Source organism: Chinchilla lanigera, unplaced genomic scaffold (assembly GCF_000276665.1).
Source record: "Chinchilla lanigera isolate Chin_1 unplaced genomic scaffold, ChiLan1.0 scaffold00005, whole genome shotgun sequence".
Lineage (NCBI taxonomy): Eukaryota > Metazoa > Chordata > Mammalia > Rodentia > Chinchillidae > Chinchilla > Chinchilla lanigera.
The window spans coordinates 13,388,931-13,403,145 of NW_004955406.1; the positions used below are offsets into that span (position 1 = coordinate 13,388,931).

Sequence of the window (14,215 nt, forward strand, 5' to 3'; positions counted from 1 at the left end):
TTTTAGCTGAGGCCTATCAAATCCTGAACTCTAGTCACCCAGTTCCTTTCAGGGACTAGCCTGTCAGTCAAGAGGTACATCCATTTTGTACGGCAGGGAAGGGAGGGAAGGAAGATGGAGAGACTCTGTATATGTTCCACTCTCAGTGACTAAAACTCTCCCCTTCACTTATGAACAAATGAGCCTAACTCAGACGCTGTGTGTTGAGACACCTATGCAAGAAGCGTGTTATTCCTATGGTACCCCTGGACCACAACAAACCTGAGTAGAAGTGATCACCTGTGCTGAAATCAGAAGGTGATAATGCGATCACTTTGTTCATCCTACTGGAAGATAAGAAAGTTGTTTTTAGTCTAATGGACCCTGTCCGTTAAATTTTCCTTTTCCTGCTGCTAAACATTTCCTAGGTTCTTTCAGACAGGGTACACAAATCTCTGTTTTCCATAATACAATAGAACTTCCCAATACTGTTGAGTGTCTTGGACTGATAGCACAGCTAACCTCTCTCTGTTGAATTCCTTAAAGTTTTAAGTGATGTCAGAACTCAGTAGACTCAAGTACAATGAGTGGAATAAAGTTAATAGAATGTTGTTATCTAGAATATTCAGGGTGCACCTGAGTAGTCTCAGGTGTCTAAAGTTTGTCATTTGTCTAAAGCTCAGCACTTGAAAAAATGTCTTTTCCTCATAACGCAAGGTGCTGGAAAAATGATATGAAACCATTTTCTCCCCTTCATGTTTCTCTAATTTTTCATTACTATCAAGAAATTTAAAATACTATTTTTAATGTTTACTTGTAATAAAGTTCTTAAGTCTAGCTTCGCTGAACAATAATTTCCCTCTCTCCTTGCTTCTCTGTCTGCCTCTCTCCCCACTGTCTTCCTAGTCTACTCCTTTTTTCTTCATGTTCTCCGTCTCCCTTTTAATTTGACTCTTAGTTTGCTGATCTTATGATGGTGGCTTGGAGCTTTTTATTATAAATACCTCATAGATACCTTTTAGACATATAAGAGTAAAACTAGATGTTAAAAAGTAGTATTCTTCCTGACTTAGTTTTATCTGGCACAGTATGACTGCCACCCAGATACCAAAGTGAGATGAAGACAGTTCCTTCCCCTGCGATATGCCGAATTTATAAAAGAAACCAAAAGTCATCTCCTTCCTCTTACCCACTTTTTGATACTTCAGCTAGATCACAGATATAAAAGAAGGCCAGACTGATGACAACATTCACAGAGAACTGCGGCTCGGCTGTGAGCCATTACCCACTCCTTTTGAAGGAAGAATGGGGAGCAGTGGGCTTTTCTAAACTCAAGACTGATAAGGGTATTTCAAGGGAACCTCACAGAGAGCTTTGAAATATATGTCTTGATATTAGGTTATACAAAGAATTGGTACAAGGCACCCATCTGAAAAAGCTAAAACTAACAGTGGGCTAGAGTCTAGCCTCACTGAAGAAATCTGTCAGAAGGGAAAGGCTGACAACTTGGTATTGGAGCAGGAGGCTCTTGACACATTGAAGTGGGCTTCTGTTCTCTTAGTTTGGAGGACAAAGCATGCAAACACTTCCCCAGTGAATAGATAGGGACTTTTAAGGAGTCACTGTCAGTGGAGCCACAGGTTAACCCTAGAAGAGACATGTGTCCTTTTAGGTCAAGGAATGGGTATGTGCGAGGCATCATTTAGAGTTTCTACTCCAAGGCTATTCCCAGACTGCGGACCTATCAGCCTATCTTATTTTTGTTTTTCCTCTCTATTAAAAAAATTCCCCCCCCCCAATGAAATTGCTCCACTGGGATAGAACAAAAAGACAAAAATTTCATCTCCATGATGCACATATATGCTCATCTAAAGAGTCTGCTCCATCAAGTACCCAAGACTACATCACTTATATGTTAATTGCTCTCTTCAGATTTTTAATCCTCATTACTATACTGTGCTTGGTCAGCAGCGATAAGGCAAAACAGAAGGGAAAAAATAATCTAAGTCAGTAATGGCTTTGATAATAAGAATGGGCAGGGCGGAGTCACTGAGGCGGGTGGAAGTCAGGAATTGTCTCACTCTTGAGAAATGGGGGCAGCTGTGGCCCAAAACTAACTGCACCCAGCTCTCATTTGTGCCGAACACTTGCCAAGAAGTGTTTTTATGGTCAAGGATTTCTCTGTTATAGCTGTCTTCTCTGCATCAGTAAGTCTAGTTTGGAAACCCAAGGATGAGTCAGTTACAGTCCAATTACTAACACATTTTTATTATTGTTTTAAAATACAGACAAGGAAACAGAGCACATATTGTAAACAAGGGCTGAAATTGTAACACCAAGAAAATTTGGATAGCTTCTGCCAGTAGCCATCCCTCTTCCTGCAGTGCAAAATCTCTGCTTGCCCTGAGAAGCAGTGCTATGCTGGGCATAGGCTGTGCATATGATAATTTCACTGTCTCTCTAAACCTATCTTGATCATCCACAGGAATGAAGCAGGAACAGAGAGGAGTTAAATTAGGAAAATTTTATAAACAGTGGTGTGCTAGTCAGGCAGCTGTCTGAAAGAAAAGCTCTGATTTGTAGTCTTTGTCATAAACTCTTTATTCCAATTCCCACAGTGTAAATAATCCCACCACGGGCAAATTCAATGATGACTATATGTAATAACCAGCACATTAAATCCCTGAAAATTTAACAGTTGGCTTATATGAGTTAGTTCTGGCCCACTCCAGCATACTACTGCTTTTAATACAACAAAAATCAATGCAACCAAGTTTCTATAAATATATGTGACACAATTTAATTTCACGAGAACATATGCAAATATAAAAGTTTTTGTATACAAACATGTGGGTCCACAGCTGCACAGCTACTCAGCAGATTTTAATATAAGAAAAACAGTTTAGCTTGCCCGAAGTAATTTTTACTGAATACAATACAAATATCTTTAAGTTAGTTTTATAATTATATTAATTAACATAATATGGCTTTTTACCATTATCCATAAAACTTTTAAATTGATTACAATTTACATTGATTATAGACCCTTCAACAAGAACACACAAATACCTAATTTAACTGAGTCAAAAATTTCGAACTGAGTGTTATGTGCTATTTTTAGAAGTTAGCACGTTGAGATGGGCTCTTTAATGTGAGGAAGGGGATTTGGTTGGAGCGAGTCCTGAGCAGCACCCTGGAGTTCCCTGATCCATGCAGAACAGGGAAAATAAGACCGCAGGTAAAGGAAAGATCTGTTATAACTTCACTTCATCCACCTTGGGCTAAAGGGGGGTACGTCTCCTGAAAACTGAATTTGCTAAATTTTATATATGTATAGCATGACAGCTTAAATACCAGTTATAAAGCTGAGATAGTGTGAATATATAACAGCAAAAAGCCCATTTACTCAGTGAGGCAAGATACCTATCCAGTCCATCTGCATCTATGTTCTCACTGCTAAAATTTTGCCAAAGCCACCTGTAGCTTTCAGGAAGTTGCCATGTGATATGTGGACACACTTTGGAAACTGAGGAAAGCCTGCTCAAAATACAAAATCATTAAATAACATAATACACCAATAGTAATGCCAATTTCTGGGTTTAAATGTAATGATTACTTGCAGTGACTTAGTTCACCATTGGCAATGTTCAGAGACATGGACAGTGAACCCACCAATAAAGGTTCGGAATGATTCCTTTGGCCAAATATTTAATAAAATACCTTGCATCCTGAGTATGATGAAACCAGGGCAAATTCCCAGAAAAATCACATTCTACTTCCTGCCCTCCTCACTTCTGTCCTGATAGTTCTCAGTGTTCTCTCTATCCTCTAACAGCACAACACCTAAAGTAAGGTGCTGTTGACATATCTGTGGCCTCCTCACCAGCCTGACCATATTAATAAAGTCTCAGAGGATGGGAGGTGGGAATATAGAAGAATAAAGTAAAGCAGCTTAAGAAAATGAGAATAAGGACAGCCTGCTGCCCTCTCTTTTTCTGCAAACCAAGTTAGGTGCCCATGGAAATAAGACTTCATTTTTCTATGTACAGACTCAAAGTTCAGACAAAGAATCTCTGAGAATTTTCTGTCCTCTTCCACCCCAACTCATTTTATTTTGGATTACTGCAGTATCTTTACAGACCCAACCTCAGGTAACCAAAAGCCTTTGGCCCTTTCTTTGAGTCTCTTTCTAGAAAGCATGAGGGAAAATCTCACATGCAGAGGAGTTCTATTTGTGGTGGTATGTATGCCCAGACAAACTATAAGCACTGACAATCTACCCGCTCCAACTCCTCACAAGCACCATTGCATATGCTGAAGAGAATGAAGAAACCAATCAAATCCTTAGGAGATGAATTGATGATTTGGTATTAAAGCTATCCCCCAGTATGTGTTATTTTTGAGAACCTGGTCTTCACTGTTGAATATCAAGTCAATTGTTTCTCCAGCGTGAAAGTCATAAATCCATCCGAAAGTTTGGATTTGAGAGTTGTTTGTTAGAATTTGTATGGGATCTTTATTTTTACGTAGCCACACTTCAAAGGGAGCTACTCCCTTGTAGTTTCTGTCAAAAACCACTTGGCCATAAGTTAAGTACAAGCCATTCTGAAGTATCTTCAGCTGCCAATCAGATATCTTATTCACACAAGGAGGTTCAGGAGATACCATCTGCCATTTTGAGGGTAGAGGTCCTATAAGAAATGTACAGGGGAGAAAAATGCAAACCATATTTATTATTTTATCCTCTTTGTCATTATAGCAAATTCCTTACGACTTACCTGGTTTATACTATTTTTTTTTTTAGCTACAATTCTAATATTTTCAGTACTATCCTTGTTTTAGACAGATTGCAAGTCCTAAACATATCTCTTGGTAGGAGAGTCTAAGGAAATGGACTGGGGATAGAAAAATGAGTTAAATGGTTCTGCATCTCTTGTTAACTAATATTTGTGGAAAGAAGAAAGGAGAAAGGGAGAGAAGAATTATACCCCAAGATTATGACAACTGGAGTTGGCAATTGATGATTCGCCATGCTTTGTCTGCTTACTGTTCGCTGTGTATCAAGGCAACACTTTCCCTAACCAATCTATAAAGAATAGTGCTCCCCTGTCACATCTTTACCCTACTTTAGTTTTCTTTAAAGAAGGGGTTAGCACTTAATATATTATAAATTATTCATCAGTTTAGTATGTATCTTAGATCCAATTGAATATAACATCTTTGAGAGTATCTACAGTTTGCTCATTTCTGTATCTTAAGCACCCAAAAATTTCTTGAGCCTCCCATGTGCTCAATAAAGTTCTTTGTTTCTTTGTTGAGATGGGTGGGAAGGACTCACTATGTTGTCCAGGCTGGATTTGAACCAGCTCACTAGCTCAAGTGATCCTTCTATCCCAATCTTAACAATATTTCTGCATTGAATCATAGCTTTCATGTTCCTGAATTAGATGCTTTGTGTCTAAATTATGGATTTTCTTATCGGTTTATAGGCATATATCATTCAGAACCCACTTCAGATATCGTTATCCAAACTTCTCCAATATACATATAGGTAAATTCATGAGTTTATAAGTAGATATCACTTGACTATGTAAATGTAAGTATTCCTAGTTTAATACCATTGCAAAGGGTCAAGAAAGGGCCCAGACCTTGTCATTCATTTCCATAGGTACATAAGACATAAAAATATTTACCTAATGTTAATTGGTTTTGAAGAGCTATATGATTTCAGGGCCTCTGGATGTGTTTTTCCACTAAAATATTAATCTGGCTTGTTCTCTAATTCTCCATAATTTTGGTGGTAGGGGGCAAAGCCTTAGAAAAAACAACACTGAGACTCAAATTCTCATTCATATTTAAATGACTAATGTAAAACTTGGAAAGTAGTTTCTGAGGAGTCTGAAGGAAAGATCACTAGAACAAGAAACCTGCCCTCCTATATCTCCAATAAGCTCAGGATCCAGTACCTTTCTTCCTCCTTGACATATAATAGGCCATTCACCAAAGAAAACTATTAATGTTGCTCCTATTTAATTCAGTGATGGGGTCACTTAAAGATAACTCGTCAATTGAGGTTCTCAGTTTTTACTACATCAGTGAGGAACTCATGAGTTCCATTCCTTTCACTGAAGAAACAAAACAAAACAAATGACACACAAAGTGGGGACAAATAAAAAAGTCTTAATCCCCACAAACCATGAAAACCTAGCAATTTGAATGACATAGGAACACTATGGCTACAGAGTTAGTAGTCAATTCTAATATTCTGCTCTCAGGTGAAAATATGTATTCGTTCACCTTGAAACCTGTGAACAACAAAACTGCATTTACGGAAAGTATTGCATGTGTTGTAAGAAATATTCTAAGACTCAGTGTAGCTATAAACTACAATGTAGTTTTAAATATCGAGCGACTATAAGAGAAAATGACTCAGGAGGTAAGAGAAGAGGAAGAGGAGAAATGAGCAGAGGAAGTAGCCATTCGTAACTCTCACTTCTCTTCCGATACATTTACTGATAACACTGCTGTTTTCCTTGTGTCCCCCGCATAGTCTATGGACATTGGCAATATGTGAGCTGTACTTTGAAGAAACATTATGGAAATTTGAAACTTGTTCTCCTTAGTAAAACACAGAAATTGATTCCTGTGTCTCCAATTTGCAAGCCTTTCAATGTAATGTGCTTCCCGGCCCAGAGACGTAGTGTGAAATGAGCTTTCTCAGGGGATGGGCTCATCCCTCTGGTTCACCTCCAAAAGCCTCTGCTCCTAGGCTGCTGCTCAACAAATGATAAATAATTATAAATAGTAGCTGAAAATGAGCAAAAGAGTGAGTAGAAGCCTTCTTGAGAGTACTGACACTCCCTTATTGTATCAAAAACTAAGAAAAGTAAGAAGGATACATTAAAGGTAGGATACTCACCAAACTTAGCCATACAGAATCCTTTAGCAGTCTGTCATGGAAGAAAAAAAAAGAATTTGGTCAGCATAGCAACAGTGTCACTACTCCCTTGACTGATTTATTTACAGCCTTACATTCCTGAATCAAACTCCTTTGCTATGGCTATTTTTAAAAGGTCACTCCCTCCACCCTGTATTCCTCTCAGCTTCCCATTGCAGATGGCTGGCTACTTCTCACTACATAGCTGTCCTTTGGTTCTCTTTACAAAGCTAGGTTCTCATTTCATCCACCTTCCTGCTAGCCACAGGACAAACATTGGATCTTGGTCCTCTACCTCTTGGCTAGGGAATTTTCTTCTTGGCTGAGTTATTTTCTCTTACAGTCGTTCTATATTTAAAACTACATTGTAGTTTAAACTACAGCAGCCACCACATCTTAATGAACCACAAGGTGATCTATTGATATATGGGAAGAAAACACTGAAGCGTCTATTTATGCTTATCTTTATTTAAAATAATAAGAAATTGAGCTCTATAAATCTTTGCAACTTGATAAAGCCATCCTTACTTACTATTCAGGTAATCACGTGTCATATACAGTAACTAAGATACCCTAAGAATCAGATCTGATACTTTCAAACTGTTGCAACGTACTACAGTTTACATAGTGAAAGATACCATCAGTAGTGGTTAATTTTACCAATACAAGTATTTTCAATACTAAAACTCCAAAACAGTTTTTAGTAAGATAAGGCCTAACCACAAAAAGTGTTTGTACTCAAAGTTCATTGGTTTCCTTGTAGCAGAAAGGCATTTTTTTTTACTTCAAGATTTTGCATATTTTAAAGATTTCTCTTGCTGCTGTGCTAAAAATAAAGTAAAGGAGGCAGCGGCAAATGCAGTGAGACAAAATCCAAGGTTGTGGTAATCGTTTTAGGCAAGAGAACGTGGTGCCTCTGACCAAGGTGCTGCCGGTGGAGACGGTGACGAGCGTTTGGATGGCAAGGCCTCCTGCAGTTCCTGACATGACTATGAGGGGAGAGAATGAGCAGCGACAAAGATGACCCCAAGATGTGGGCTCTCGGGATTAGACAGCGAAAGCTGCAAATCACTAAAATGGCAACATTTAAGTAGGATACATTGAGCAGGGAATGATGAGTCTGGTTTTAGACACCGTGTGATGCTTATCAGATATTCAAGTAAGGGTGTCAAATAGGCAGTTAAATATATGAGGCTGGGATTTAAGAAAGTCTGTGATATAAATTTAACCAGTTTCAGGTCATGGCTTTAAGTCACGAAGTTATATGAGACCATAATTCTGGGAGGGGAGGCAGACATGAATACGGGGATACTGCGATATTTAGATGAGAGTGAATGAGGAAGAATTGAAAGAGGAATCTAAGAAGGAAAGGCCAGCGAGTTTGAAAGGAACTAGGAGAGGGTGGCATTTGGAAACCAGAGGCAGGAAGTATTTTGGAAGAGGAATGATCAGCTGGGCTCAAATGCTGCTGATAAACCAACACAGAAGAGAACAGTGAATTGAAGGGTGGATTTATCAATATGGTAGCCACTGGAGGCCTTCGTTAGTTTCTACGATGTAATGATAAGAGCAGAGGTTTAATTAGACCGTATTTAGGGGTAAATGGAAAAAGAGAAACTGGAAGAATTTTGCTTTAGGAAAAGCAGAAAAATTGAATGGAATCTGGTTTGGGATGAGAGGTCAATGAGGTTGGTTTTTGGTTTTGGCTTTGGTTTTCTTTCATTTTAATGTAAGAAAAATAGTAGGAATATTTCAGGGAAATGAGGCAGAACTGATAGATAAAGGGTGGGGGAGACTGGTAGGAACAATATCCTCGAGTAGGCAAGAGAGGCTAAGATCTACTACATAGGTAACTGTGGCAGGTGCATAGACAGTTGTACAGAAGGAAGAGAGAATGCACACCTGTGAACACAGACTCAGGCGAGTGGAAGATATGGGGACTTTGGATCTCTTTTCCTCCCTGCTTCTATTTTTTTCTGGGTACCTGAAGGCAAAGTTGTCAGTTGACAGGGAGAGTGAGGAAGAAATATCGGATGTTTGAAGACGAGCCAAAAGTATGAAATATCCCAGTGGAGGAGAATGAAGGGATTGAGAAATAGAGGCTTCTTCCAGAGCAACACTGAAGGTCCTGCCCTGAAGGGGTCATAAATTTAATGTTAAGACCTTTCAGGAAGATCTTGCACATTTCTTCCAAAACATGGAACAGTTGGGTTAATCAGTATTAGAAGTTTTCCATAGTTGCGATTCTGACATTAAAGTATACTGAAGGGAAAAGAAAGTAAGCAGGGAGTTTATGCAAGGGAGGGGCTACAATTACAGACTGGAATTTCGTTGTGCAAGGAGGGAAAAGCACAGCATGTGAGGGCCAATGTTATTTTAATTAAAAACTCTTCACATCATCAGATGATGGATTGAATGCTGTCATTTCATTTTTTTTTTTTTTTCCAGAACTGGCGATCGAACCCATGACGTTGCGCTTGCCAGGCAGGCGCTGTGCCACTGAGCTAAATCCCCAGCCCCACTGTCATTTCATTTTATAAACATAAAATGATACATTCTATCATTTTGATCTATATCTTTCTGTGAAGTAATTTTTCCGTTACAGTGAAAAAGAATAAAGTAAATTAAACAGCATATAGATTTCACATTGCTCTATCACAAAAATCTTAAACTAAGAAAATAAAATAAGCACATTTATCAAGTCACTAAAACATTATTTCAATTATTTTAGCATCTTTATATTATAGATTAATGTGTTATAGAACATAGGACATCTTGCTAAAAGCAAATGGCTTTTACCCTGAAAAAATGCATTAAACATTATCTAGTTTACCTTTATGACCTTTCATTTTATGCACAATACCTATTTAGTGTATAGTATTAGTACTTAATATAATAATTGCTATACATATGTTAGAAATTATAATGAAAATATTTCATTGATAGGAGGTACAATTTAAAAACCTGGAAGCCACAGTTCTAAGAAAAGAAATCACTTGGATTCACTGGAATCACTGGATTCCCTGCCATTGGATTTTGCTCTTGAAATTATTTCATTCTTGTTTTGCTATACTTATAAGAGATGCTGAAATTCATTCAACCATTAATAGGTGTGTGTAAAGGGAACTCTTTTTTTCCCCCTGGACTGAGAATAAATCTCAGGGCCTTGCAGATATTAGACAAGCATCCTACCACCTAGCTACATCCACAGCCCTACACATACTCCCTTATGCCCAACTCCTTATTTATAAAATGGGGGTAATAATAATACAAAGCTTTCATGGAAGATTGTGGTGTTAATGAGGTTATTCTTGCTGCAAAAGGCCTTCCCAGATATCCAGTCCGCACCTGCTTGATAAGTATTTGCTGTTTTAGTAATGAGGCTAATCATAATGAAGAATTGAACCTATATCCCAACATTATACTAACCCTGTAAACAAGGAAGACAAATTTAATGTATGGTTGTTGCCTCTCAAGAAATTTACAATCTTTTTAAAAGACATGATTATGTACATGAAGTAATTAGGTAACAATGTAAATATAAATACCAAAACATGTACCACAGATCGTGTGCCAGCTACTAGCAGAAATAAGGAATACACAGAAAAGGTCATACGCAAATTAACTGCCAGAACCAGAAATTCCAGATGCTGTATTACAGGCTGCTTTAATGTCCGTTTACAGCTATGTTTCTTTAGGTTCTGTAATTACTGCCATAAGTGAAAATCTGAAAAATTATCAGTTTGACTGAGAGGCCTGATCACTGATTGAGAAGGAATACAGATTGGCAATGAAAATCTGTGTGTTAAAATGTGTTAAATCTGTACTCCTTGTAATCTCATTCATAGCAAATGGTGCAAGTATGAATTGCTACCACCTACTGAAAGGCTACCACATGTCTAGTAGGTCGAGCACTGTACTGTCTCACTAGTCCTTCAGACAGCTCTGTGAGAATGAGCATGCTCATTCTGAAGATGAGGAAATGAGAATGAGAAGGGTTGGGTAATTAGCCCAAGTTATGCAGCTAAGAGCCGAGGCTGAGGTCCAAACAGTCTGTCTCACTCAAAACTCCAACCTCTACTACTCAGTAGAGAAGTTTCTATTTATAATGCTGGTGATACTGGGAAGGAATAAATACTTATAAAGAAACACATCAGACTTTTTAGTTTACTTTAGTTTAGTTTAGTTTAGTTTTTAGTTTAGTTTAGTTTAGTTTACAAAGAGCAGTTGTTCTTCTAACGTCACTTTGGTTTAAGCCTTTGATAACCTCACTTTGGTATCATATTTGGACTCAAAATGGCCAAAATTTAATAATTCTTTCTTTAAACAAACCCTAATCAGGTCACCATTAGAAATAAAATTTACTCTGCTTTTGAGTGCAAGTACAACTTTCGCTTCTGAAAGCATCCTTCATTCCGCTGAAGAAGTGGAGTTTCCTAAACATTCAATTCTTAGCAACAACTTCTATAAAGTTATTTTCACTTAGGCATTGACTGAGCTCCTTGTGCCCAAAGTCTGTCCTTTTCTGGAGGAGCAGAAGAGGAGAAAAAATATTTTTCCAAAGAAATTTTTGCTGTTCTAGAAGGAGCCGTGCTTCCAACCTAACACTTTTTAAATTAGTGTCTAGAGCATGTGGAGAATGAGGCTTTGTAAGTAAACACTAGCTGGGAGAACAAAATGAAACAAAACTTCTAGATGTGTGAGTATCTTGAGAAGGTGGAAGTGGCTACTTCATAATGAATCACCATCCGCCAACCACTCAAATCTTTTTTCTGAAGATATTTGTGGCCAGTAGGAAAAGGGAAGTGCAGGCCAGTGCAAAGTAGAAAGCACAAGCTAATATCATTGCATTGTCAGCTAAGTCATTGGCTTGCCCATAGGAACTAATTTCCCAAGCATTATGTGAGGAAACTATCCAAAATACCTTTCATAGTTCCCTAAACTTGGTGCAAATGCTGGGCTGTCGATAGAGGCAAAACTTTTCGTTACAAGGCTACATGCTTTTTAGGAAAGAGAATCCAGAATCACAGCTCCAAATGTGGGTTAACCAAGCTCAATTCTGGCAAGAGGGGTCACTGAGAGAGGCATTTCCATCTTCATCTAGTCATATGAAGGAGCTGATGATATCTGATGTTCTTCAGAGCTATCTGGCTAATGAAACTTGGGGTGGTTTTTAGAAGGAAAAGTCACTTCCAAATTTGGTATTGCTATTTTCATCCTTGCTCTCCAAAACTCTAACCACTCAGAAATTCTAACATTCTTTTCCTTCACCTCAAACTTCACTGCTCCAGAAAGTTCACCCTTCTGCTTGACATATTCCTTCAGAGAGCAGACCACAATTAGAAATGCCTGTTTCATATTTTTGCTTACAGTTATGGGATACAAATTAATGGTCTTCTGTGCAAAAATCTGGACAACACTATACTTATTCCAACTAAACTAGTATGCACAGTGTACAGCTTCCTCCAGCATCTTTTCTCTGTTGCTTTGCAATATCTTAAGTGATAGATATGCATATCTGAAATCTCCCTTGGTCAGTCTCCTTGGAAAAATGTTTCAGCAGTCACATTCCAACCCTTTCTTATAAGGGTATATATCATGCTACTCTCCCCGAGGCTGGGTTTTCAATCAGACCCAGAAATGGGCTAACTCCTGAACTGTATAACAGGTTTCTTATTTTCTCTTGGGTTAGTGCTATGAAAAACTAGTAGAGAACTACTTTAGCTCCATTCCCACTGTAAAATCCCATTTTGTAGGCCTGTAACTTGGACTGAAGTTCCATGGGAAATTCCTGATAAGCATTAGGGGCTTCCCAAATAGACATGTGTTTCCTTCCTCCTCCATGAAGCCTTCCTAGATCACTCTAGCCCAAAGTTATTATACCCACATTTGAATTCCTAAAAATTCTGTTCTATACCACCCTTAGGTAAATCATTAATCACTGTATTTTAGAGTTAGCGAGCACATTATAATAAACAAGTTCATTCCCCCTACCACCATGTTTCTGATGCAAAAAATGAAAACCAATGAGATTAAGCAGGTTTCTCACTCTTGTACAGCAGATTATTTGGAGATCTAGAACTAAACTCTAGATCTTGTTACTCCTACTTCAGTACCATTTCCCTGTTCAGAGATAGACTAGCTACCTGACCACTGACTGATTTAATCAAACGATTCTCTCCATTTAGCTCAGTTCTGCAACAAATACTTAGCATTTCCTAATATCTTTTTGTCTCAAGAACACTAAAATAGCTCCAAAAGTCATGTCATGACAAGAATAAAATTATATTTACATTATTTGTACTCACAGGTCTCTTCCAACTATCACAAACACTGAATGACAATGATAATAATTAGACTAACAAGTAAAAGATCAAAATAAAGAAGAATCTTAGGTTCTGTTACCTCCTTACCTTGAGTGGGAACAAAGTAAGGACCAGTGCACTGAAGAAGCAAATCAAAATAGCTGTTGCTATGCACAACCAGGGCTTCCAGGATGATCTCCGTGTATCTTGAGGACTTGAGTGTCTTAGAGACATAGTCTCTATGTGGCTCAAACTCATTTTCTCTGAAGGAATGAGAGCTGTGGACAGCAGATACTCACAAGTGATGGGTGAACGATGCAATGTCATGTTTTGTAGTGCGTAGTATGGTAATTAGTAGTGGGTGTGAGAGGTGGAGTTTTCCTTCAGACACTGTTCCAAAACGATACTTCCAGGCTAAGTGCTGACTCGTACGTGGCACTAGGCCAAATTTCAAAAGGAATGGAAAGCATAAAGCCAACACAAACACAGGGGAGGAATAAAAAAAAAACACCAATACGAAGGAAGTTCAGAGGGGGGAAAAATGCTTTCCTAAAAAAAAGAGGAAGTAGAGTTCATGTGTACAGTGAGCCCAGGGAGAGTAAGATAATCAATGCTCATCTATGAGAGCACTTTGAATTATTTTCCTAAGATGAAATAATGTTTGAAAGTAAGCCGTATGAGACTCCAGATGTCGTGCGTGTGTCAGGCAGGGTGCTGGGGAGCTGGAGAACTTGAGACTAGTGTCAATGAAGTCATCACGTTGTACACCTTATCTGCATACAATTTTTATTTGTCAAATGTACTGCAATAAAGTTGGAGCCAGGCAGAGCGGGACACACCTGTAACCCCAGCATTCAGGAAGCTGAGGCAGGAGGGTCACCTTGAGTTCAACGCCAGCCTGAGCTACATAGTGAGTTTAAAGCTAGCCTAAAATACATAGTGAGACCCTGTCTCAAGAACAAAATAAAACACCAACAACAATAAAGTTGGAAAA

At 38.3% G+C, this 14,215-nt stretch overlaps 1 protein-coding gene across 1 annotated transcript; it reads right to left on the bottom strand.

The window, feature by feature from the left end:
- Positions 1–2,231: 2,231 nt before the first annotated feature.
- Positions 2,232–13,549, bottom strand: Tnfsf18 (tumor necrosis factor (ligand) superfamily, member 18). The gene is made up of 3 exons (XM_005374865.2): positions 13,330–13,549; positions 6,899–6,929; positions 2,232–4,670 (listed from the first exon to the last, which is right to left on the bottom strand). Exons 1-3 carry the CDS (start codon positions 13,546–13,548, stop codon positions 4,324–4,326), a joined length of 597 nt encoding a protein of 198 aa, XP_005374922.1. The 5' UTR covers position 13,549; the 3' UTR covers positions 2,232–4,323.
- Positions 13,550–14,215: the final 666 nt, after the last annotated feature.

What these genes read in the sequence shown, in the direction of transcription:
- Tnfsf18 (XM_005374865.2), bottom strand. Translation starts at nt 13,548, where the DNA reads ATGACATTGCATCGTTCACCCATCACTTGTGAGTATCTGCTGTCCACA. An exon ending in TTACTTTGTTCCCACTCAAG is followed by an intron (nt 6,930 to 13,329) that starts GTAAGGAGGTAA and finishes CTTCCATGACAG; the next exon opens with ACTGCTAAAGGATTCTGTAT. An exon ending in ATTCTGTATGGCTAAGTTTG is followed by an intron (nt 4,671 to 6,898) that starts GTGAGTATCCTA and finishes CATTTCTTATAG; the next exon opens with GACCTCTACCCTCAAAATGG.